This window comes from Strix aluco, chromosome 4 (genome assembly GCF_031877795.1).
Source record: "Strix aluco isolate bStrAlu1 chromosome 4, bStrAlu1.hap1, whole genome shotgun sequence".
In the NCBI taxonomy this organism is placed as follows: Eukaryota; Metazoa; Chordata; class Aves; order Strigiformes; family Strigidae; genus Strix; species Strix aluco.
The window spans coordinates 27692319-27719224 of NC_133934.1; the positions used below are offsets into that span (position 1 = coordinate 27692319).

The 26906-nt window shown below is 38.1% G+C and overlaps 1 protein-coding gene across 2 annotated transcripts in view; it reads left to right on the forward strand.

The window, feature by feature from the left end:
- Positions 1–482: 482 nt before the first annotated feature.
- GRXCR1 (glutaredoxin and cysteine rich domain containing 1) overlaps positions 483–26906 on the forward strand; it is a 40597-nt gene continuing 14173 nt past the window's right edge. The window contains exons 1-3 of one of the 2 annotated variants that reach the window (XM_074821383.1): positions 498–893; positions 8800–8806; positions 24775–24786. In XM_074821383.1, the coding sequence (XP_074677484.1) occupies positions 498–893; positions 8800–8806; positions 24775–24786 (415 nt within the window). Of the gene's footprint in view, positions 894–8799; positions 8807–24774; positions 24787–26906 lie in introns of both variants that reach the window. The other variant, XM_074821382.1, reaches the window with a different exon arrangement.

Sequence of the window (26906 nt, forward strand, 5' to 3'; positions counted from 1 at the left end):
TTGATTTCTTTTCAGTGCTGAAGTCTGCGATTTTCCTCTCAGGTGTAATGTACATAAACAGTTTTGACTCTGCAGACCTTGTGAAAAACTCTTCCTCTTTGTCTTTCTCAGAAAACAAAAACTACATTCATATAAACTCGTGTAATTTTTGTTATTTGGTTTATTATGTGTGGGTTTGGACTTTTATTTTAATCAATGAATATAATTTCTCCCTCTCTTGCTTTCTTCCTTAGTGCTAAAAAGTACACAATGGCTTTTTAATATTTAATTGACAAGATCGTTTTACAGGTTTTAGTTTAAAGGTAACCATAGCACAAATGCATCTATTATTAACTGCAGAACGGCAGTGTTGCTTCTCGGGAACCCTCTTTAGTTTAATATGAGAACCCCTGTCAACAGAAAACAGCGCTGATATTGTTGTTAAGTGTGACAAACTGGCAAAAGCAATGGGCACCACACTGGAACAATGCAAACTGCTTATATCAATGGAAGAGGCGATGTTTAAAAGTGAAATGAAGGCGGACAGTGAGAGGCTGTCGAGGAAGGTTCGATTCCGTGTTGCGTCCTCGCACAGCGGGAGGGTGTTGAAGGAGGTGTATGCCGACGGGGAGGCTGCTGACTCTCTGGACTCCGAGTACGCCAGTAGCTCAGAGACTGACCAAACCAGCCGGCTGAGTGAAGTGGAAGGACAGCAAAATGGACACCTAGGGTCTGAGTGTGATGAAAATGAGAATGAGCAGGATGACTTGCTCATTTTAGTCAGAGCCACTAAAGAGAGGGGGTTTGGTACAAAGCGAGTCAACATCCTCAGCAAAAATGGCACAGTCAGGGGAGTCAAGCACAAAGTCAGCGCTGGTCAAGCCCTCTTTGACAATTTGGCAAAAGTATTTCAGGTAGGTGATGTGGTTCTGCTGGCTGTAAGCCCTGTGTCTGTCCCTTTTAACTCCCCATGTTATTCTTCCCTTTGTCCAAACTTCTCTCATTTATGATTTCTCAATATTCTGCCTCATTCTCATTGCTATCCACTTGCTGTTGTTGCACAGGAGTGGGTCACTGCTCTTTCTAGTATAAAACAGCTCCACACTCCAAATTGACTGTGAACATTTTCTTTCAAAACTGACTTAAAGTCTGCTGAGTAGAAATGTGTATGTTGTGCTTCTCAGGTATGGACCAGGAAAGAAACATAACAGGGCAATTAACTGGGGCTTTATTGAAGATCTGTAGAGATCCTCTGTACAGGGATGTGTCATGTTTCCACTCCTATTATATTAGTTCTAATGAGTTCATGATGTTATCTACTGTCCCCTATATGTAAATATGTATACTTGCAAATTCCATTGTGTTTAATCTTCAAAGTAGATCAAATTAGGTGCAGGATGGCAGCAATGACGGTTTTCCCACATGAAAATTTCAAAGGAATGAAATCTTAGTCGGAGGTCTCTTTTATCAATGTCTGTTTTCCATTTATTTTGTAGAAGGAGCAGAATATATGTATTTGAAACAGTATATGCCACACTGACACCTTAATTAGAGAAACACAGGTCTCAGAAAAATCAAGATAAATGTTCTAAAGAATTTAGGTCATATATATAATTTATCTATATATGTTATTCAAGCCTTTAAATCATTAATATTCAAACAAAAGAGTAACAAGTGTGCAACCAAACACTTTCTAAAGGTTGTTATAATCTAGAATTATGATGGTCACTTAAATTAACCTATAATTGTCTTCAGGACATTGTTTTAAAAACATTTATGCAGTTTTAAAGCATGAGGAATTTGGTATTAGTAACGAATGTCATGTATTGAAATTAAATCTTCTAAAGTTCTTACTTCAAAACTAAGTCATTTCATAATACGTTTAGAAATGGCTACAGATTAACACTCTCTTGCTTCTGAATATGAATTTATCCTGTATGTTGTACCTAAATTATAACAGTCTTTTTGTCAATACCGATGTTCCTGTGGAAGTTGGGTATTTCAAAGATGAATGTTCATTTTTGTTCTTTACATCACATAGCACTCAAGTAGCTTGCTTTCTTTTAAGCCACTCACTGAAGAGTTTGTCCTTGAGTTCTCTACTCTGATAAAATTTGTAATAAACTCACTTTTTCTAAGTAGATGTGAGTTAGGAAGTGTTAACTGGGGCATGTCTGGGTTCTTCGTCGACCTTGATTCCAAATACTGTTATGTGCTGTTTCGCTACATGGAGTACACCATTTTACCTCACTAACCTCATTCCCTTCTAAAAACTTTTTTCCTCTGCATCAGTGACACCAAACTAATAAATTTGAATCAGCTAAATAGATGGACCCATCTGAAAGCATTCGTACCTTAGTTAGTGTCCCTGTCATCTTGTTGTTTCTGTCTCCAGTTTTAGGTTGGAAGTTCTTCAGGAAAAGTTCATGGACTAAAATCAATGTACTTTGATTGCAGTGAAGTTTCTTTTTATTGCTATCAGAGTTACAGCTAGGACTAGCACTATTTCCATAAGGTGTTTTGCCAGAAGAAAGTAATGCTTGAGAGGAGGCATATCCATCTGATAACTTCAGAAAATTATATGTAGCTAAGTCTACAACAGAAGTCCATAATTAAAACCTGTAAAATAATGAATGACTTAAAAGCTGATAAGGAGTATCAGTATTTTACAACAGAAGAAAATGGAAAAATTGAATTATCAGGCGAAAACAAACTAAACAGTTTTTCATACAACACATAATTAAATTTAAGAACTCTCTGCTACAGGCATTGTAAAGGCCAAAAGAATAGGCAGATTTTTAAAGCAGTTGAGGAAAATATATGGGGAACTGAGCAGCTTCATCTTAGCCAGGTCTAGATAACTGATTTCCAGAAATAACCACATATTCTTACCTTAAACATCTACTGGATCAAAGACATATATTCAATGATACAGAGGACATAATGGGTTGAGGCTTCTACACAAACAAGTTCCCATTTACCCAGAGATAAATTTTGAAGTCTAGTGAAGAAGAATGATGGTTTGCATATCTTTTATGTCATACTGCTAGCCAATTTTCTGTGCCACATGGTGAACACAGAGGAGAGCAAAGCACAAAGGTTGGCTTTCAGACTCATTTGAAACTGTTTGATCCCAATGTGAAATAGGATTGAAATCTGTCCAATTACAAATGAAGTAATGACTTTTAGGATGAGATTAGAAGATGATTTTGAATTTTCTGTAAGTATGTTCCAGACAACTAATTGTGCAGTAATACCACTTACAGAACAAGAGCTCTTAATTCAAAGATATGATAAGATAGAAATATGCCTCTATTAGAAGATATAACTCAAAATCTCTTGATCTGGGAATTTCTGTAAGTTCCCCCCTTGATTATGTGAGGTCATCTGCAGTTATATGTTTTGCCTCTCTTAGATAAGCAACAGCAGATGTATAACAATAGTTAAGAGGTACACAAAGTCCCTTATGCCTGAGGAGAGCCCATCTCTGCCTAGTAGATGGCCTCATTATACATTCCTCAGAGTTAGTGGTATTTAGCAGGTATTTGTAATCTCAGAGTATGCACATGAACTCTTGACAGTCCTAAATCCTGAGCACTGATAAATTCTTGAATGTAAACGTTTCTTATTTAGTATTTGATGTATCACTTCTTATTAATTAAAATGTGTATGCAAGAAGACAAATACTGGGTGTGAGTGTCCTGTGACCCTGAAATTGGGGGGACGGGTGTGTTTAAGATTTTTTGCAGTGTCAGCATTCTGATTCTTCAGACTGTATCTGCAAACTCCTCTACTATGCTATTACCCCAAATTCCCAGATGCTCCCTATGATACAGGAGAGATCCTTTAAAATAAATCACTTTGCTCAGATATTCTAGGGATGTGCAGGGATTCATTAACTGAGCTTTTTAAGTCGTACAGTCTAGACCTTTGATGTTTTCTGTTCAAATATCTGTGCTAAAAGCGCTCCTAGGTAAGTTAATGTTCCATGGAATATTTTTTTGGAATATGTTTTCCACATTTTCTAACTACAGTGTCTCTGCAGAATTGCTTCGGACAGTTTCTTCCCACAACAGACTCATCTGAAAAAAATCACACCTTCTGGAGTTTTTGGGAATATTAAGAGTGATGTAATACAGGAAGTATTTATGAAAAGGTGGTTTTGGTTGTTATTATGATATAAGCCTGGCCTGAGAATGTATATCTGCTGCCAAGTATACATGTATCCTCTGATACATCTTCCCATGTACATGCACTTGAGCACTTCCATCACCAGCACAATCAGCAACTTCCCATTTCCACTGTTCCTTGAGAAGAGAAGCTAGGTCCCTTGCATTAGGCTGTCCGAGGACTGTCTGTGTCCCCGGACATGAGCTTCTCCAGCACTGTGACAGTAAAAGGTCTCCCATCAGGTTGTCTCTGCACGGCTGGTGAAGATACTGTGAGCTCGGTGGGAGAAGCCATGTGTGGCTGGGGCCATGGAGATGGGATGGGACACAGCAGGACATGTCAGGGTTATCTCAGCTTCAGGGCAGGACATTTTGGGGACAGAAAGGTGAGGAAGAGACCAGCCCTACTGATGCTTCAGGGGAGCATGGTTTCCATGACAACCCCTCCAGCCGTTCCCTCCCGGGGTGGCTGCCACAAGGAGAGCGTTGACATAGCAACCACATTCTGGGAGTGGGGGTGGGGAATGAGAGGGCGTTGCTGTGGCAACACCTCCCCAGCCCCTGCTTGGCGGGAAGGTGGGAGGCCAGTCAGCGGTGATCAGTGGAGGTCAGCGATGGTCACAGGTGTCCATCTGGCCTCCACATGCACCTAACTGGAGACTGGAGGGCTGGCCTTCTACCAGGCTGGCAATACAGTGGTTAAATAGTCAGGAACATTTTATTCATGAGAAATGTACACTCCTGAAAAGCATGAATAACAAAAAGGATCTGGAGCTTCCATTCTCCCTGTTTGTGCACCTCCTTGGTATAAGTGAAATTATCTCCTGCTGAAACATTAACACTGACGGTGTCACAACCCCAGCGCTGGGAACGTAACCTGCTAATTGCATCAGAAGCATAAGCTCCTTCTCTGAATATCCAAAGTAATTGTGGTCATATTCCAGTACATTACTGGAAATTTTGTTTTCTAATACTTAGAATACTGTTAAAATGTGAATGGGTGTGAATATTTCCTATATTCTCCCATAGAAAGTAGTAGAGAAATAGTTCTTGTTTCCTTGAAATTAATTCTCTTCATGACCAATTTTTATGACTAGATGTTCCTTATGATGGCTTCCAGGTGACACAGAACAAAACTCCTTGGGTTGCCTGGTATATTACTAAGTAGTGCAATCGTCGTTTCATACCAGACTGGGTTTCCACCCCAATATGCAATGTAATGGAGCTCAGCCAAAGGTTTTACACAGGTATCCCCTCATTTTCACTGTTTCAGCATGGGTCCTTTCCTCCATTTCCATACTTACATACTTCATTGACCTTCCAGCCTCCTTTGAAAGGTCACCTTCTGCTAAATTGGCTGCAGATCTCATTCTCAGGCAGGGCCTGCTGATGTCTATTACAAAAGGGCAGGTCTGGTTAACATACCTGGTTAATGCCTTTGTGAACATTGCATCAGAGGGGATACAAGTGAAGGGTCACACATAATGTACTTGGTCTTTATGATATTTTCCAGTACGGGGTGTCTCAGGTAGAGTTAACATTTAAAGTTGCAAAGTGTAAGTCAATATTCAGGCTGATAAAAAATTAACTTATTAATGGTTAGAGAGAGAGGTGGTAAATAGTTAAGAATCAGGTGGAAGTTTGTTAAGAGAAGGAGAGCTTCTGGGGTCGTTATGTTCGTTTTCATCTTTCTTTACTTGTAGATGACCTAGAAAAGTGAATACACAGCAGGACACACAGAGCTTACAAACCAGTAGGGCTAGCTAATAACATAGAGAAAATAAAACGAAAGACAGCAGCAAAACCAACTGTCTTCCAAATAAGGCAGATGCTACAAAGTGCTGTTAAGGAAAGTTTCTGGTGCAATAGTACAAGCAAACATTTTAGGGTGGGTGACACGTTGTATACCACTCCAGCCCCTGGAGCATATTTATCACTACAATCCCCAAAACTCTGGGGAGAAGAGAGAGAGAGATGTCTGCACAGTCACTGAGAAGTCACAATGTTGTCCTCCTCACTTCTTTGGCAGATGATCAGTGCTGACACTCCAGCACTATTGGACTCTTTGAACTCATAGACCTCTGCTAGGACTGGACTAAGATTGTAAAAGGTCTCCTGAACTTTCCCTTCATATTCTTATCCATACACACTGCCCCATGACTTCCAAATGGGTATAGCTTGCAAAGGGAAGACATGCTGGATTGCTTGTACCTACTAACAGCAATGTTCAGGAAACCTGCTGATGACCTAAAGCCATAGCATTTGCTGTAGTAATGCCACTTATATGGATGGAGACAAATCCCAGTGAGCTGTACCTCCTCTGAGGTGTGAAGTTCCAGGGTACGTTTCTAGTATTAGCAAGTCTGGAAAACTAATTAATGAACAGCGTTGCACTGAAATCCACTGAAGAATAGCAAAAATCATAATGACATAGAGGATCAAATGATTATGAAAAGTACGTTTCTGTTTGTTACAAAAAATTCAATGTTAGAAGGACAACTGGATCCCCATTGGAACGAGAATAGTGTCCCTTCAGAACTTCCTTTGTACCTTCTTAAGTGCTTTGATCTGTGACCACAGTGCATGGAACAGTGATTCAAGTGATTCAGCTGATTCAGCTGATTAAGTCACCGTTAAAACAGGTAGTTTCCAGAGCTGTTGGCTGAATAGCCACACTGATTTTTAAAAGGAAGATGTTCAGGTCTGTGAGCTTTTAACTGCAGCCTGGGGTTCATCAGTACTTAGGATATTGGTATTTATTCTCATGTTCTCCTATAAATCAGCTGTAAAGCACTGAGCTCAGACAAGTCTATTATTAGACTGTTCATGGTATTTTAGGATTTGCTGCTATTGGACTTGAAATACATATTTGACATAGACTTGAAATGATCTGTACATAGACTTTATCTAAAACTCTGAAAGTGATATACAAGCTTTGAGTTAAGAAAGACTTAACTGAGTCATTTTTTAAAAATGTAGGTAAGGGATGACTTGATTTTTCAATACACTCAGCACTGGGAAGCTTAGCAACAAAACCATGATTACATTTATCAATTCTTCAAGACTGAATAAATAATTGGAGAAAAAATAGTTGTTAGACTTTTATGCAGTCTAATCAGCATGTACTGGACATCTGTCCAACCTCCCAGAGCACTGCCTGGCCTCAAAATTATTCTTGCTCTGATATGTCCTGATTCTTGTAAAGGATCCATAAATGAGGTCACTGTTCTTGACACACCCTGGTGCACTGTATGGGGCTGAGCAGAAGCAAGTCTGAGGACAATAAACATATCTGTTCCCTGTTTACATATGTTTTTGCTTCAGAGGATATAATAAGCAGGTACTTTGACTGCTTTTTGAATCACACCTACATCTGCAAGTGAGTGAAAATTGTTATGACGCTGTATTAATATTTCCCCACTGGCTGCAATATTTTTATCTGTTTAGCATAGATAATGACTACATAAAATGCAAGACAGCTGAGAATTAACCTTTATGCATTTTGCAGTAGAGGTCAGGCATTAGTGGCAGGAGCGGTGCAGTTTTGAATCTGCACAGCAGTCTTCCCTGTGGCACACTTCCTAGCAAGGGTCTGTGAAACACAGTGGAGTCTCAAGTATAACCAAACTCTGGTAGATGCAGGATGGAAGCAGCAGTGAGGTAATTTTGCACTTCATTAGCACTTTTTCTCTTCTTTTGATAGAAATCAACTTCTAACAACTGAGTGGTACTGAATAGAGTTGTCTCAGGTTTGCCCCAGCTAGGGTCTAAGTGCCTGTGGAGATTGTGCAGCCTGTAGGAAAAAGCAGAGCTGCTGCCCTAGGCTGTGAGGGACAACAGAATTAAATCATTCCCTCTGTGAAGAGTACGCCATGTGTCTACTTTTCCAGAGTGATTTATTAATAAGCCTCATCCCCTGGCCTTTTCCTTTGTATGGCAAAGAAGCTATGATAATACTTCAGTGAATATGTATATGCAGAATATGTAGTACTAGAGGGAATCAAGACTTTAGGTATAGTGCAAAACCCCATAGGCTTCTGAAGAAGGACTTAGACACCAAGCTCCAAAACCATGATCCTCCAAACCACCTTGTCTCAAAGGCAGCAAAAACCTTTTATTAATGAAAATTTGACTAATGATCTGCCTTGGCCATGCACCTCAGCATTTCAGTATTGACAGGACGTGACAGTTCCCTCCTACTCACGTCCTATGGGAACCACAAAACAGGCGTTCCTTCGCCTGTCTCACCTGCAGGGCTTGATGCAGTAGGTGTCCTCTGAGCATGCCTAGTGGATCAGATCCTACACAAACTGTACATAAGCAGATGCTGCTTTGTTACAAATCGTGTCTGCAGGAGGCAGTGGTGGGAGTTGTACTTTGAATTAGACAGTCACAAGACAGTATGAATAAGTTGCTGGAGCAGGAGTGGAACACAGGCTTGCTGATTTCAACTTGCCATACCAAATACTACTATACTTCAGCATCATGCTTGATTTCCATTTCTTTCTTTCTCCCTCTTAAGCATTATAGTGATGGCATTGCTTCAGCATGAAGGTATCCTAGAAAAGCTTGTAGCCTGTGACTTTCTTGTTAGGGACAAGAGGTAGAGAGAAGACTGAATCCAGGTAGCCAAGACATGAGAGATTCCAAGCAACCATGTTCTGCCACCTTGTTTCATCCTCTCTCTTTAAATCTAAAAATACTTTTGCTTTTTTTTTGAAAGAAAGAACCAGTGTACTTGTTCTCAGGCAATGAATGTGAATGCCAAATGGAAAAAGATGCCTCCTGGTCGTACTAAGTGGGATTCCTAAATCATATTGGCCTCAGGAAATTGTCTAAGCTGAAGATAGTCATAAAATGAGAGTATTAGGAGGAAATACCATATATGCTTGCCATCCTCTTACTTTTAATTATCAGTTTGGTAGATGACCTGAAATACTAGACAAACACTAAGTCCAAGTCTGTGTACTGCTCTGGGACTCTTACATAATGTCCCTTTGTGGAAATTCTCAATAAGGTGCTCAACCTTTGAATTAACATGGAAAATACTTCATCTTACTTCAAACTGACTTGAAAAAGAGTAATGTTACATAAACAGCCTATCAAAAAAAATCTTAGGGTGCTAGTGAAGAAATTTATTCTACTTATTCTGACAGTAGGAAATATTTTTTTTTTTCTGAATTGGCCTCTTACAACAGAGATGAAAAAGATGAACTGATTAGTCTTATTCATTAATTTGTAGCAATAACTCTTCACTTTTTCTAGCTGTGGACCTCAACTCAGTAACTCAGCAGGACAATTAGGAGAAAATGTCTTTTGAAGTATTCTTAAAACTGGGACTATCAAGAAAAGTTGGGGCTATTCCCTTTTTTTTTTTTTTTTTTATTTTACATGGTACAACAGGCTGCCTGCTAGCTCATTTGCTGTGTCCTCTTTCCCCTGAATATCTGTGTGCCTTTGACACAGCAAACACAAATTTTGTGGAACACATAAAGCTGAAATAAATTGCCTACAAATATGAACCATCCTATATGCTTAATTACTAGCATCATTCTTGGTCATTGACCCCTAATTTTGTGTACAAATAAATTACTCTGCAACCAAATATTTAAGGGACCTCATTGCACCTGAGTGTCTTAAGTGAGGTATGTTTTGGTTAAATTTGCAAACATGGAAGCAAATATTTGGCTATACTGGGCCAATTTGTCACCAGATTGCACAGCTGTGCAGTTGTGCAATTGCAAAAATATGGTAATAAAGAGGATGAAACACAGCTCGTTTATTTTAAAAAAACAAACAAACAAAAGGTTCAAAAGAGTGCGAAATTGTCTTTACCTTAGTGGTATGATTCTCCAGGCATGTACTAATGCTTTTGATTTCATGCCATAGAAGGCATTAGCAAAAATACTTTCTAACAAGTTAATTACATTACAGTTGCATTTAGTTTACTGATCTCAGAACTGTTTCAGTTCTGAACTAGGATTTGCAAATACTTACACTAGTAAGCTTACATAAGCTTAACAAATATAAATATGCACATGCCATACAGGTATTGTGTTACAATGACCCAGGAAAACTGTATTTTAGCAGTTGACTGAAACTACATTTCATCACCTGCTGCCAATTTAATTGGTATGTAGGTGTCATTGAGGGCTATTTCCTTCCCTAAGAGAGAAGAAATGAAGTCATGCTTTATTTGCAAATAATGCTTGCTAGACTGCTCTGGTCTGTCAGCAGCCTGCTCTGACATTTGTCTACTATTGTTGGCAGTTTATTACACACTACAGCAACACAAGGTACATGATTAACAGCTTGAAAGAAAGAAATGGTCAAAGAGATACTGCTTTTTTTTTGGCTGGAGCTTTAACCTGTGACTGAAATGTTTGGCAGCATCATAAGTTTGAAGCTCAAGCGAAATGAAACATCCTTCAGAATGGACTTTGCAGCCAGAGAGAGAAGGGTATGACTTTCATGCATGAAAGCCTTCTTCATTGCTGCAACATGCAGTACTAGGTAGTAGAAAGCATGAAACTCAAATCTCACTGAATTTTTTCCAAAACTTTTAAGATAAATAGTAATTAGGACAGCATCCCCAGCCTGTTTATTTTGAAAAGGAGCTGGAAAAATACAGCTCCCCATCCAAACAGACAATCTTGTGGTTTTGCTTAACACAGTAGTTATGTTGTGGAGAGGCTGCCACAGCACAACTTTTTACAGCTTCCATCATACAAAGCAAGAGAAATGGTCACAGATGAGCAGATGGAGTCAGTGAGGTAGAGACTCATTTCACGCACAGCAAGAAAAAAGACAGAAAAACCATCATTCATTGCTAGTATGAATTGTGGAAAGCATTTTAACAACCTTAGTCTAGAGACAGCATCCATCAATAATGTCAGAGGAGTATGTCTTCTATACTGCAGAAATACCACATGGACACTCATTCTTTCTCCACTTCTCAAAAGAAATATGGAAAAACTTACTGGCCAATATTTTCACACATTTATAACAACATGCTGTATTATGTTCTGCATTGAGAAATCAGTCAATGCTTGTGCAAAGACAAAGAAATTTTTCTTTGGGATTGACTCCTGGTAGCCTTGATTGCTAATTATCTAAGACGTTTTTAAAACCTTAAGAATAGAAAGAAGTCATACACTATTATTTAAGAAAAATCTATTTCCCCATGCAACTTCTGTAATACAGAAAGCCATCATTTTCTAAACCTGCAACTGAAGTTACAGCTTTTTAAAGAAAATGTGATCTCATGCCCAGCTGCTCATGTCCTGCTCTTGCTTTACTACATCTAAATGCAAGGGACTCTCCCTCCTAGCCCCACAGGCAACTGCGAAACATTTCATTGCTGTTCAGGTAGAGAATGTCCTAAGCAACAGACTGATAGACACTGAAAAATGAGACCTTTAAGCATTCTTGCTGGAGTTCTTTCCGCCTATTGGAGGTCTTAATCTGCATCTTGAGAACTTCCCTTTCCAGGTGTTGGCTGATGTTTTCAATCAGATTCCCAAACCTGTAGTGGGTAAGCCCAGTTGTTCTTCCAAATCCCACCATGATCCAAAAATATAACCAACCATTCAGTCCCTCCAAGTCCAAACTTAAGCTGTCATGAAGATTTAAAAGAGGCAGAAGTTCCTACATGACTTGTTCAGGAAATAGATTCTGTTCATTTAAACCTGTCTGCAAAATTTTGCATGGCAGCTATTGTTTTTGTATCTGCTGGGTGGTCAGGCCTTTTGCAAACCTATCATCTGCTTCATGCATAATGTTCTTGTGGATCCTCGTGTGAGAGACTGTGGGGTGAAAGGGCACTTTTACAGGCCAATATTTGCAGCTGGATACAGGTGACTATTCTTTTTTCTGCTGCCACTGACTGGCAGCAGCCTTGAATAATGTAGTTGCTTCAGCCAGGTAGTTTTATCCTCAGCCGCTCCGGCAGTTCTCTTCTGAAGTCACAACAGATAAGGGCAAGATCTGTCAAAAAAGAAGAGATATCTAGTGAACTTTCTGACCTGTCTTTCATGCTGTCTTAATTCTCCTTTTGGCAGAAGGTTATGCAACTGGCAGAAATTTAATCAGTATGGAGTTTCAGCATCGTTTGAAGACATGATATGATATTAGACGAAATGTTGTTATTGATTTTTCTTGCTGCAGGGGATTAAATGATATCTATGCAAAGGAGCCATTGAAATGTTGCTCCAAAAGAAAAGCAGATAGCCAATTTAAAAATCTCAGCATCTGCATTTGTAGTCATATTCCTTGATCAGAACACATTTAACTTGATGACATGATATAGATTCTAGCCCTATTATAAGAACATTATAATATGAAAAGTATGATTTTAAGAATAACTATTTCTGTTTTATTTTAAAAATACACATCTCTGGGCCAAATCCTAAATCAGACTAGAGCATAAAGCTGCTCACAATGACCTTGCTAAAAAGTTACTCCAACCACAGATGTGATATATATGGAATAACTAACTTGGCAGCTATTTTGACTAACAGGTTCGGGAGCTGGTATAAAGTGTACAGCCTGCTACATTCTGATTTTCAGACATTTTACCTATTTGGTTAAAAAAGCCAAAAATAGTTTACACCGAGCAACAAAGTCTATAACTCTGCTCCAGAGAGTTATGTTCTATTTTGCTCACGCAGAAATAGTGGATGAGTCATCTGTCCCCTTTTGTACATCAAGTCTAGCAGCCGCAGTATAGCCTATTCTAGGGCAGAGCTGGTTTATGTGTGTCTAGGAGTTGCATCCTCTATGTCTGCATAAAAATCTCAAGCTCTCTGCCTTTGGTTTTGGCATCTATTGCATAAGAAAATGAATGAAGCACTGTATGTGTGCAACGCAGATGGATCTTTAATTTAAAGAAATGGAGACTGACTGTATAACTAGTAATTAACTACTCAGGGTTTGAAGATGAAGGTACCAAAGTTCTAGGTATTATTAAATAATGAGACAGCAGAGAGCATAGTTCCAATTAGGTTAAGTAATATAACAGGGAAACAAGGTCCTTCATCACTCAGTGCTAATATGGAACAAAGTAGTGCTATAACTACAAGAGATTTGTTTCCATCACTTTGGTATATTGAGTGATAATGCTCTCTTTCATTGAGGAGTAAGGGCTGAATCAGCACTTCATCAGCACTTTGTTGCATTAAGCTTAACTTTGCTCTTTGTCTCGTTCAAAGACCTGTGCAAAATTCATTACCAGTTGCAGAGTGCTTTGTGACCCTGTGCGAGAGTATGCTCTGTGTCCACCTGTAAAATGGTTGGCCTTCTCCTTAACTGTGCAGTACGAATGACAACTTCAACTTTTTACAAAATAGCCTGTTTTTATCTCAGCCCAGATGGGTAACATTTTCAGGTAGAAATTAAATTGTATAAAGTGGCAGGAAAGAAAAAGTACATTTGTCAGGTGTTTGGAAATGAAAACTAAGCATACTGGGAGGGTGATGGTTTCCCAGTTTTGTTCAACACTCCTTAGGAGTTTCAGGATCTCAGTGCATCTCATTCCAGGTTCCATTCACAGGAATACAGTAAAAGATAAAATAACTTTTGAGAGAAAGCTTGTTGTCTGCCAAACATGAAAACTCCAGGGTGTATGCCAAATCAAAACCAGACTTCATTTAAATCTTTCCTCTGATTTTATTGCTTAGGAAGGTAAATTGTGCAGAATGAATCGTAATTTTGAATTTTCTCTGCTGGTTGCAGTTGAGAGTGGCACCTTATTTCAGTTATACTTTAGTTGTTTTCTGAGTGAGCAGAAGTAGCTCTGTTGTGTAAGACAGACTGACTTTAGGGTGTAATTAATCTGCATCTGCCAATGAAAATGCAGTAAATTTTCAACTGAGCTAAGTCCAACTGATAAGAGCTTTCCTGAATACTGGTTTTTACTTGCTGATTGTCTTTAACACTCTGAAAATCACCAGTTACAGCACTGTTGTAAATAAGAAAGAAGTCATAGACTATTGTGCTGTTTCCTATGATATTCTGGTATATTGAAGGTAAGTTTTAGGAAAACAGATCCATTCACCACACAGAGCATAGCCTGGCAAAGAAGGAAGAGCCATGTAATATCATGAGCAGGATCTCAGCAGCTAACCAGTTTATTGTCCAGTCAGAAAGGTGATGTATCACATTTGTGAGAAGCTCAACAGACTAGAATTCATTTTCATAGACCACTAATGCCTTTTAAGTAACCAACTGTAATTGACATTTGGGAACTATAAAAGGGATCACTGCATGAGTAAACTGCACCTGGCTATGTTTAAATGTAAAATGACTCAGTCAGAAATCCATGTATATATGTACGTAATATTATTAGTATGTTATCATTAGCATCTATCAGTCTCTCTAGCAGTCTAAGGATACAAAGGGAATATTTTAGAAAGGATGAGTAAGGGACTGGTGAAAGAGAGGAGAAAAGAGAAAGAGGGAAAGGATAGCAACCTTCTCTTTTTTTTTTTTTTTTTTTTTTTTTAAACTTCATCTGCCTGCCAGAGAACAGTAAACAGGATTTTCCAAAGCTGCTGCCAAGTTAAAAAGAAATGGGCCAGAGTAGACATAGTAATTTTCATGGCAGCCATTTGCTGCTGATCAACACAAGTCTGTTGCTCTGCAGTAGGAAATGTTCTACTGAGTGAAGCAGCAGTGATTACAGACAGATGGGGCCAGCATGCTCAAACCAGGACTCACTTGGAGCCATGTTGTTTGCTAGCTTTCCCACATGATCTGAGATATCAAACAACTTTATCTTTATCTGCCCACCCTCAGCAAGTCCTGTTCTAGTTCATTTTTGGCTGAAGCCATCCTTACTTACAGAATATTCTCAAACAGGACAGAAACGGCCAAGTGATCCTCCCTGGACAGGCAACTAAAGATTCAAACATCTTGAACAGTGCGATAAATAACAAGCAAAAGAAAAAGCTGCTTATGACAAAAGAAAATAGGATTTGGACTCCACAACTAAGGGTCCTGTTTAAGACAAATATATTGTAGGTTTTTTTTAAAAATTCAGGGTGGCATTATGGGAGATAGTACATAAGTAAATAGTAGAATTACCACCAAAGTCTGAGTAAGTAGCAGGACAAAACATTCCCTCTCATGACAATTAAACATATTTGAAAAGTCCTACCCATATTATTAAAAATCAAGCCCCAAAGCAACTTAATATGTGAACTGACAGTAAAAAAAAATAACTACACAAGAAAAATAACTAGTCATTCAAGTATTTCATACATATAACCAAATATAAACAAGTCTAGATATGTTTAAAAGTTCTTTTTTGGGCAAGTGACCAAACGCTTAGTATCAGTCAGAACTCTTTCAAGTTGACCTACATGCTCTCTTCTTTTATTTCCAGCCCTTCTTCTTGTTTTGAGTAGAACCAAAAAACAGAAAGGCCCAGAAAAAAGAATGTAAAAATTGAATGTTTTTTAAACTTGAGAAAAAGTTCCATTTTATTGACGTTCAATTCTCATTTTACTCAGTCTATTTCTTCCTGTTGCTAGCGATAAAGAGATAGAAGGGAAATAAACACTGATCAAATGTTGAATAATAATTATTTTTCACACCTCTACATATAACTGTTATCATCAAGTAGTAACTCATAACTGTTAAGCAATAGGAAATTAAATGGTGTAATCTAGGACAAATCTTATTCTAATAATAGAGACTTATACTCAGATTTCCTGGGCTTGCACATTGTTTAGAATTATATAGTTAATATTAACACTCTTTTCATTACCCATATGTGATCCATTGTTTCAGTTCTCTGGTCTTGCACAGTCTTTACTGATGTAGCTTTAGGCAGGCAGATGCTATGCAGCTCAGACCATATATTTTTAATTTACTGATGGCAGCATTTCTTTAGGTGACATGTAGTAGACTTTAATTTTTCCTGTTACATTAATTAATTTCTGTTTGCAAAGTACGTTGGAAAGGTAACAGTGACCTTCCAATTTGTCTGTTCTGTAACTTCATGTTGTCTGTTAGTAGACACAGAAAATGGGTAGGAATTGTGAATCTACCATTTTTATCTTCACATTCTGTTTGACTTCCCAATTTTCCAGGCATTTTAAAATGCCTGTATCTTTCTCATGTCAAAGGCACATTTCATAAACTGTTATGCTGCTGTTCTGTGAACAGAGTCTTCAGAAAACTGTCTCCAGGTAAACAGCTGCAAACAGTCAAAGTAGAAATTCAGCTCTTTTCCTTTCCTTTTTTGTTGATGTAACACAATCATAAACCCTCACTGGGATAATTTAAAAGCTATGTCCCCTTAGTTTTGCATAGATCAGACATGATACTGGAGCCAAAATGAGTCTAATATGCAATGAAAGTTCAGGCTGAAATTTAGACTTAAATTAACAGACCTCCAAATGGTCACATGATTCATGCAACAGCATAATGTTGTACCTTTTTGTAGACATCACAGCTGTATTGAGGCCTGTCAGAACACAAGCCATGTCTGCCAAAAATAGTATTCTTGCAGAGGTGGGAAGTTTCAGATTGACAGCTATGTCACCATGCTTCATAACTACCATGTTTTCTGTGGACTGGGTGTGAATTTTAGTCCAAATTATTTACACACAGTCAAATACCTCATTACTTTAGTAAATACTTTGTATCTGATGTTTTTTAAAGGGATTCAACTTACATCAAGCAGCGCAGGAGGTGAGACAAAACTATGATGAATGGATACTGAGTAAAACACAAGAAGTTATTGGTGGGGGAAGCAAAGGTCCTTCTCTTCTCCAAGATTATAAAGGTAGCTGAAGTGTCCTTGAAGAAACCTCTCTGAGTAAAGTTGATAGAATGAAATTATGTAACATCCTTGTCAAGTTATTCTGTGGACATATTTGAAAAGGTGAAGCTAGCCAAGAGCCAGAAGAACTAGTGGAAACCAAGATTATCGCAAATAAGACTGACCAGATTGTAGATGCTGAGATAAAGTAATTAGTTTGCAGAAATTCTCAGGTGGTAGTTAGGCAAGGGCTGCGACTGAATATATGGGACAGGCTGGAGAGGAATAAAATAGGAACACCGATATTGTGGAGGGAATTCAGGAGATAAATCAAATACTTGTGGAGGAAAACTGAGTTTATCCATGGGATGCTGGAGAAAGCTTCCTACTATCTGGATTCACAGAGATGTCTTGGAGGGAAATGGAAGAGCTGTGATTGTCAGTGCTTCTAATGTTTGTGAGCCTGAAAAGCTGGTGTGGTGGCTGTGGAATTCCTCAACAAACCTAACAGAGAGGGAAGTGATGCTTTGAATTCATCACATTTCAGGCATAAACTGCAACCAAGACAAAGCTTTGAAGGTTTTGGCTCAGTCTCTCCCTGTCTTAGCTTGTGGCACTAGTTTATACCAGAAAGGCAGAGTTCATCAGAAATGGTGGCATTATGCATGCTCCATGGCAATGCATGGCGATGATCTTCATATGAAAGGATATGTGTCACAGTTTCAGGAAGAAGACATGTCCAGAAACCAGGAAACTGTGTTCACAGCAAATGCTTCTGGGTTTGATTTGGGGATGTCTATCTGCTTAGTGGTGTGAGTCCTCGGGTGGGCTTCTGTCTCATTTTGTCTGATTCATTATATCCTCAGCCTTACTGAAACTTAATAAGCAAGCACCGGCTACTTCTGAGCTGGCACCATGGAAACCTCTCGATCCCAGCCGTTCTTGCACCCCACCTGCAACACAGGCTTGTAATTTTGACTTTATGTAAGTCTTATGAAAAGAGAAGGGCTGCACTTAAACCAGTCCCTCAAGAGCTGCCAGAAATGTCAAGTGTGACAATGAAGTACTCTATCTTGAGAGAATAAAGCAGAAAGCGAGAGGCAGGAGGAAAAGGTTTCCGCATGCTAGCAGTGTTAGAGGAAGTACAAATGTCTCCTGGAGGCCTGGGGAAAACTGGGTGTTTAAGTCCTGAGAGATGACTTTGACCTTGAAGAGAGGTGAAGAGCCATCAGGCTTGTTGGAGGGGAAGGGAACCTTAGTCTGCAATCTAATCAGTTCTCTGTAGTAAAGAGAAAGAAAAAAGGACTAGGGAAACACAAGTTTTCAATTAGAGCTTGAATTCAGAAGGTTTGGCAAAGCCAGATGAATGGGAATGTTTTTTACAGTGTACCTCAACAACACCTGTTGGTGACCAGCATTAGCAATAATCCTTTTGCCCATTCTTTTGATTACAACTTAAAAATACTTATATTTTAACCACATCTATGGTGAATTTTCTTCCTAACTTTGTTTTAGCCAGAACAACAAACTTCAGCATAATTTTCCACCAGAACTTCAGTTCTGACCACAAGGGAATTTGAAGTTTTGCAAAATTTTTGCAGTTTTTACCATTGAATTTTCCTGAATTTGGCTCCTCATCTGTATCTGACTGGTACAGCCTACTTCTTAAGAAGTGGTTTTAAAATTTAATAAGGATTTCTAATTAGCATTTGTTTTATGCAAAGATCCAAGAAGCAAATCAGAGAGCTTATATCTCCTGTAACACAACTTTGCAGAAGTACAGGTTTCAATTTCCTGATCCAGCGATTACACCAAAGAGAAATTGTTTACATTGCCACTCAGATTGTTCAGCTGAAAGCTATTTATCAAACATAGCAGATAATCAAACGTTAGTAAAACTAGCTTGTAACTCTCCTACTAAAACTGCACCTGTAGAAAACAATTACTTCCCTGGTTGGATGTCAGGTTACAGCATGCTACAATCAATCTTTCAACACAGTGTAGGCATAGAGAGGAAATATGGAATAACTCATTGCCAAAGAAAATTCATTGTTAGAACAGGTGCTGGCTGAAGTTTGCATGATATGCTCTGTATAGGTTAAGGTAGGTATTAAACGTATTCATATTCCTGTAAAACAGCTATGAAAAGTGAAAATTACTTATCAGAAACAGCAGCATTTCCCCTGAAAAACTGAATTTGTTTTGCTGGAAAGAAAAATTTTATAGGCTAGTGTTGTTCATTGTCTCAAAAGAGCCATTTTGCAAATACTGTGTTTATAAGTAAAGTAATCCCATCACCTTTCCTCTTGTGTAGGAAGTCTCGTTACTCTGAAATGAATTGATGAGGGAAGAGGAGGGTAATAGATGAACAGGTTGTTTGATGAGCAGCATCAGAGCAATTTTTAGCTTTCTTTACTCTCCTCTTTCCTGATCAGTTAATTTCAGAGCTGACATTACATTTATTGAACTAACAGATGAAAGAACAAGACTGGATTGTGTTGTGACCCTGTCACTAAAGGCTGAGAAGCAATCAAGCTCTCAGTGAAGATGAAGATCAGTGTCAGAAAAAGCAAGTGTACTTCCCATGTGGTTTGAGGCCACTTTTCTCACCTGACAAGCAAACACTGTATTTGGTAAAACGCATACACTGAGAAACTCCCATGGAAATTTATCCAGGTGAATCGTCACTGATGTGTGCTTTAGGGATTGTGGTCCATGAGCTAGAAAATCACTCAATGAAATTTACTTCCAGTCAGCCTTCTCAGTGACAAATATTTTCCCTTTGCATAATGTTTTCTAGGAATATTGCAGTTTCGTTCACTTTGTATAGTGAATGCCTTGTGAATGGCAGAACATTTCCTCCACCATGTTTACTTTTACAGGACTGAATCTTGATTATCAATTTGAACTGGCTAAAAACCTCCAAATGTATCTGTATTGTTAGCCAAAACAATTGATATAAAATAATCACCCTAGAGTAATTCTTTCCATGGTTTATAATGATTGATATACTCAAAGAAACTATAGCAATGGGGCAACACCCAAATCCTGATTTTAAGTGTTACTTAATCCAGGTAATATTTGGCTGCAGAGTCATATTTTGTAGGTGAGATCATAATAAGGCTGAAAGATAGTGTATCAGGTTTCAACTGTTTATATTGGTGTAAGATCCCATGGCACACTTTGCAAACGAAGGGGAAAGTTATCATATGCCTTGCTGAAACTCGGTTTACATATTTCCTGACTGCTGCCTTAAAATTGCACTGGGAATTTCCTGCTGTAAAAGGCAAAGAACTGAATCTGTATGTCCTAAAAATTAATTGTCTATTATTTTTGCATGGTGATGGTGTTAGTTGATGAAAATTTTCTGAAATCTGTTTCTCGGGCTAGTGCTGTTAAGAAAATTGTACTGTCCTGAATTATGTGTCAGATTTTTCTGACATGGATGGAGTCATAAAGATTTTCTTTGTACTGGTAGTGGAAGATTCAAAGTTACTGGCAGCCCGAAGTTTATACAGGCCAACTGTAGAAAGATTACCTGTGGAACCATTTGTTTGGCTCTAATATTTTATTGCTACTTGCTTTGTGTTTCCTAGAATTGTATTTTTCTTGGTGTCTTTATAAGGCTGATGAGAGGAGAGGAGGATGCTAGCAAATTGAATGACAGAGATGTCTGCAACAGGGAAGGGATTTAAATAATGAAAAAAAATGAAAAAAAGTCTATCGATTTTTTTCTTACTACCCTCACTGGATTAACTGAGAAACATTTTTCAAATGCATTTTAAGAACAGCGTAACAGCATTTTTCAATTAACACTTTAATTATATTTCACCTATAAGCAACATTTTAGGCAGTTACATTAATGGATACATGAACAGTATTTGATGAGGAGTATGTCATTTGAAGGTTTTTCACAATGCACAGGGATTATGTTTGAGGGTTTTGCATGGTAACTGAAATAGGGAAACCACATTTTGGCAATTTGTGATATCTGTTGTTTCCAGGACAATATTTTGGCCATTATTACTCCTTGATGTAATAATTTCTTCTACTGTTCTCTCTGAATAGATGTAATTGGCTGCTCAAAAAAAAGGTATATGAGAGATAATACTTTGCTGAAATGTGGTTTGATCCTCTAAATACTTACATTTTATCAGCTATAAAATACATTATTGTGCTGACTATGCAGCATAAGATACTTCAGGGATCAAAAATACCCTACCATTTGTTTTAAGTCACTATATTTCCTTTAGAAAGAAAAAGAAAGATGAGATCTACTAATTTGATGAGGATTGTAAGGTATAGAAGACAGAAACACTCAACTAGTGTAAACAGCTCAGCTATTGCCTGTCTTAACCGTTGGCCCATATGCTAGACTATCACAAGTAGCTTCATCGATGTTACAGGACAGTCCAGGCACAACTTGTCTGGCTTCAGGCTTCTTCTGCTGCATACATGAACAGTTCAAAGAACTGCACTATATAAAAGAGGGTTGTTGGACACTTCATTAAACAGCTTCTAGTGCTTCATGTAAACTGCTGAGGACAAAACTATTTTCAGTAGCTCTTGCTTCTTCCCCTTCAGTCTTTGTGGACAGTGTCCTTGCACAACAAAGAAATGCTTCTCCTTTCTTACAAACCTATATAACATATCCAAGGGTCTTCCCAGAGACTATCTCTCTTTTTTTCCCTGAGAAGAATTTCTTGGAGATGTCAAATTGGTAAATATGGAGAGAGAAATAAGGAGTGAGCAAGCTAAAGAGAGAAACAAGCATTCTGTCAGTGTTGTGTCTTCCTGCAAGAATTGCAGACTAGGTTAGAACTATTCACACAATTATTCTTTGCTTCTGATTTTCAAAGGTTTCATTTATTCCTGTCATATGAAGAATGGCATAAATAAACTAATAAGAAAATACTGATAGACCTTTGAACATCTGATAAATAAAATCCAATTAGACATGGACAGATATGAATCTTCTTTTGACTAATTTGAACACTAATAAATTTTGCCCTGACTGATTTCCACAGTGTTGCTGTGCCTTGTTGAACAGGAACCACTTTTTTCCCCAGAGTCAGTGCCACACCTGTATCTGACAGTTTGACTTTAGAAAGTCTATACAAGCAGAGGCATCAGGGTCTAGCAGAGATGATGAACCCTAGGGAGATAACCTGTTCTCTTATCTGAGCTCGGGTCACCTGAGAGCAGGCTGTAGCCTGGTTGTATGGGTGTATGCTGGATGAACAGTAATAAGGACATTGGGAGGTGAGCTCAGTTGTAGTCTTTGTAGCTTCTGAACCTGCAGATAGCTGAATGCTTACAAAGAGCAGGGAGAGGCAGGGTCATGTCCTGTACTCCTTTGATGTGGTATGTAAGTAGTTTTTCTGCTTTGAAATGAAAACACTTTGACATCCCCTGAACAGCAGTCTGTGCCAGAAGATATGTGGGAAAGGCTGCAGTGACAGAAAAAAAGGTATGATGTTACATTGTATTGTCTGAGGAACAAAAAGAGTAAAAACACACATATAGTGTCAGATGGAAAGCCCTCCTTTTGTTTTGTTTTGTTTTTTTTTTTTTTTTTTACTATTCATTCAAGTGATTTTAGGATGAAAGGAACAGTATAAATATCACATGCAGTATTATTATTTTTTTTATTTTCATCTGACATTCCCTAAATTGATATATGGCCTGAAAAGTACAAATGAATTACAGACATATATAAATTCACTATGCCAATGTCTTTGGTATAATGACATCCTATATCTATTTTATGCTGCAGTTGATGAAAAACTTTGAGGATGCCAAACTTAAGGAGGTAAAACTATGCTATTTTACAGTCAGCAGTATGTGGCAGGTGTGTAGATAAGAGAGACAACTGTTGCCCAGAAGTTAGAAGATCAAAGATTTCAGGTTCTTGCTGGATCACAGCCCTTCTCTGTAACTGTGACCAGCTCCTCAGAGTTATCTAGCCCTATGAAACTGAAACAAGAAAAAATGAGATGTTTCATGCTCTGTGTTGGGGAACTCAATCAGGCAGAGGACCCTACACTCCTATACAGCTTTTGGAAATTGGTACATTCCTAGGGCTGCTGTTTGTGGGTGAGGGTGAGTGCCAGAATACAGGCAGACAAAACGCAAACAAGTTTTTGTGCTATTTTAAAAGCTGAGAAAAACAGTGACCTGACCACTTTCTTGGGGAAATCAAGACTAGTATCTATATTTGGGACTGTCCCAGTCTTGCTGGCTACCTTGTTTAGGAGTGCCCCTCTTAATGTCCTCACTCATAAATTGGTATTGATAGACATTCCCAGCTTGCTGATGGTTATGAGGAAGATAACTGGTGATATCATTCCACTATCCCAGAGGGTCACAAACTCCAAGTCCGACAGTTACAGTCCGTGTAATTACCAAAACTGAATAAGAAAAATAGTAGTGGGTTTGAAGCAATGTATTTAAGAGAAGGTCAGTACATGTTTTGACTTGAGTATATGACTTGCACTGTTGCAGAAATTTAGTCTTTATTCTACTGAGCTTTACTAAAATACACAGTTTTCTGAATTTAATAAAGTTCAAGTTCTGAATTTTCCTGAATATTGATATAGTGCCAGGTTCTTGAAGACAATGCAAACAGAACTACAGCCTTAACATAATAAAGCACTTAAGAGAGTGCTTAAATTTCAGTTTAAGAGCGCACTCTGCTGTGCTGTGTGAGAGCCCATGGAGGGTTGGAACTGCAAACAGTGAAGTGGAAGGGAATGTGATTTCATACCAAGAATGCACACTGTGGCTGGGGACCACTTGCAATTCCTCTTGTATGCATAAGTAGATCTTACCTACCAAAGAAAAACATTTTACTTCAGTCAATGAGGTCTGTTTGTTGGAAGAGGTCTTCTGGTCAGCAAATCAATTCTTCCTGAAAAATGCCATTAAAAACTTTAATTTGAACCAGGTAACCAGCAATGACAGACAGAAGGGACCCGTTCATAACTCCGTTAACACTGTACGGTGTTGTTGTGATGACAAATATTGCAGTTTTCACTAGAACACAAACCTTCAATCTCCAGCCATCTCATTCAAAGGATGTTGCACATTTTCACCTAAACAGTGACATGATGAAAAATATACTTTTCATTAAATGCTATATGTTTTGGAAAACATGTAAGTTCTCGTGAAGTGTCATGTAGAAAAAAATGGAAACATTTTGATGATAACTCTTTAAAATAATCTTTCAGAAAGTTCATTACTTTTAGTATACATTTTGAAAGCCTTTTAAAACTCAAAAGCTAGTAAAAGCTTTTCAATCTAGCAGAAATTAAAAGTTTAAATTGAATTATTTTTTTTCTGCAGAACCTCTTCAACAAGAAAGTTGTAGGTATTTTCTTCCCTTCTGTTTCTGAGTGGAAAATAAAAACAAAAAGTCCAAACCAGATTGTAGTCAGAAAATTAGTATTAGACCATAATTCTTCTTGTCACTCAGTTCTTGATACTAATTCAAGCTATAAGCTATGCAATACCAATTATGAAGAGAACAGCTTAATTCAAAGCTTTTAGATATGCAAGCATACATAAAAATATATATGTATGCATATATATGCATACGCACATATGTATATATATATACACACACTCGTTTTCTCTTGCTCAACATTTTCTTTAGATCATGAATGCTGCATTTACTCACTGAAGCAGCTCTGGTGCAGGATTTGTAATGTGCTCTAGATTCCTGCCTCAGCCGACTTAGTGGACAGCAGATACTTCTGCCAGTCTGATAGTATCTAATTACAGAGCCAAGGGGTGCATATTTCAGTAGAACACTCTGAGGTGTTGAAAGATGATATTTGGAGACAGAGAAGGGCATATCAGCCATTGATTTAGGTCACAGAAGCAATTCACTACTGCATGAACAACATTAGTTAAATGCTATATCCGAACATAGTAAAAACCTTTACAAATCTCATATGTGATAAAGGTTGGCATTAACATTTCAGCTTTTGCCAAAGTACTGTACCAGGCCATAAATCTTAGCTGAAAAATATTCTGCTTTTTCTAGAATACAATTGCTCATATAATACATATAATGCAAAGTATAGAGTGGGTTTGGTGTTTTGTTTTTTTTTTATGCCACCACTGAAATAAATTATATATGGATATGTATGTAAATAGCTATTCTTTTCATACCAATGGGTTAAAACATATATTTATACGTTCTATCCAGAGAGAGGATTAAAAAGAAAAATCCCATGACTACTTTTGTAGTGGTGCTGTCACAGTTTTCATTTGCAACCAAATAAAAATGAGGTTAATGTCATGAGTATTCCTCTTAATGCTGGGTTTGTCTGTTTACTTGCTTGCAGACATGGTCATGTACAAAGCTTTTCAAAAAGAAAATTTTACCGCTGTTTTATGAGCAATCACTTTATGCCCCAAGGTCCAGCAGTTGGCCTGACACCACAAGTAGAAAAGCATTGGATTAGACCACTTCCTTGGCTCTGAATTTGTCCAGCTCTTAGCTGTGCTGCAAAAATACCCACGTTATGAGTTTCAGTCCAGAGATAAAGAGCCACTCAAAGGCAGCAAGGCAAACATAAAAATGCCCTAAAAGATATTAAAGAAAATCTATAGCCTTGGGAAAGCAATTCATGGCAAATATGTTGAAGAAATAATCTAGTATTATTATTCAGTAACTCATTTTATAAATTCACCTCACCAATAGGAGTGTAAGTGGTATCTGCTCAGACTGGGGGGACTGGCCAGGGTCATGGTAACTATGGGTCCAGTAAAGAAACATGGACCCTTTTGGCTGTTACTTCAGTTGCGGCTGGATCTAGAAGCCAGGGATAAGATACAGAGACATCCGTGGGAGTTTCATGGCACACATATTTAGCTGTCTTTCAGAAGCACCATGGAAACACCTGTTATACTATATTTTCAGAGCTACTGAGAAGTCTGTTATTATTGTCATGGTAGCTGTCATACAGAAATCGTAAATTCTCAAACACATATTTTAGGAGTATGATTCCCAAATATTTCATATTTCTGCAGCTCCAGTAATACACAAAGTTTTTTTTAAAAAACCAAAAATATTAAAAAAACTTGGAGATTCACCTATTCTGTAATGTATTTGTTGTTGTACACTTACACTGGCTACTAGGATTTCTTTTAAAAAAAGTTCAGGATGTCATATTTCATTGACCTTCTCTCTGCTTCATCAATTACTTTGTTTTGTTTCACTGTCTGTCTCTTTTTGTCATATTTTTCATGTTTTTGTTTCTACATTTAGTTTCTACTACTCTTCCTTTGTCAGTATCCTGACATTCTGGGTTTTGGTTTATTGTCTATTTTTGGTTATTTCTGTCTTTTCAGCCCTTTTTCAGTCTACTGCATCCCTCCATTTTGTTGCTCATCTGCTTGCTGTATTAAGCCTTCTCTTTTTCATCATCAATTTCTTCCTCTGTTCTGTGGTGTCTCTTCATGCTAAGCTCACATATTTAGCCTCATGGGATGACATCCCTCACACTTTTTGCAGAAGATTTGCTAAGTTAATGATTACATTTAGTTGCAACCATGTCAGATGGATGCCAGTGGGATGGCAGAATGGTAGGTTTCCCCCAGTTATACACCAAAGTATAACCAACTACTCATTTGCAAAAGCCCTGATCCACCTGGTAGAGAAGTCTGGGAAAAGACTGAGTCAGGCACAAAATAAGAAAGATCTGTGGTTTTCTCATGTTCAACCATGAACAGGATTGAACTGGTACAAAAATTACTTTTTCTCTCTAGACAGAAAAAAAGGGCAGCTGTTCCTGTGTCACTGGGAGTGGTGTCTGTACCATAAAGTGATGCAGGTCATGCTACTGCTGTTGCTGCCTACTTGATGCTCCCAAGAAGAATGGTCTTCAGGTTGATGCAGTAAAACAGATACTGCCTTTGGACACTTAGGGAGATAGTAGCACTGTGCTGTTAAATTAAGAGCTGTAAATGATGTAGAGGATTGT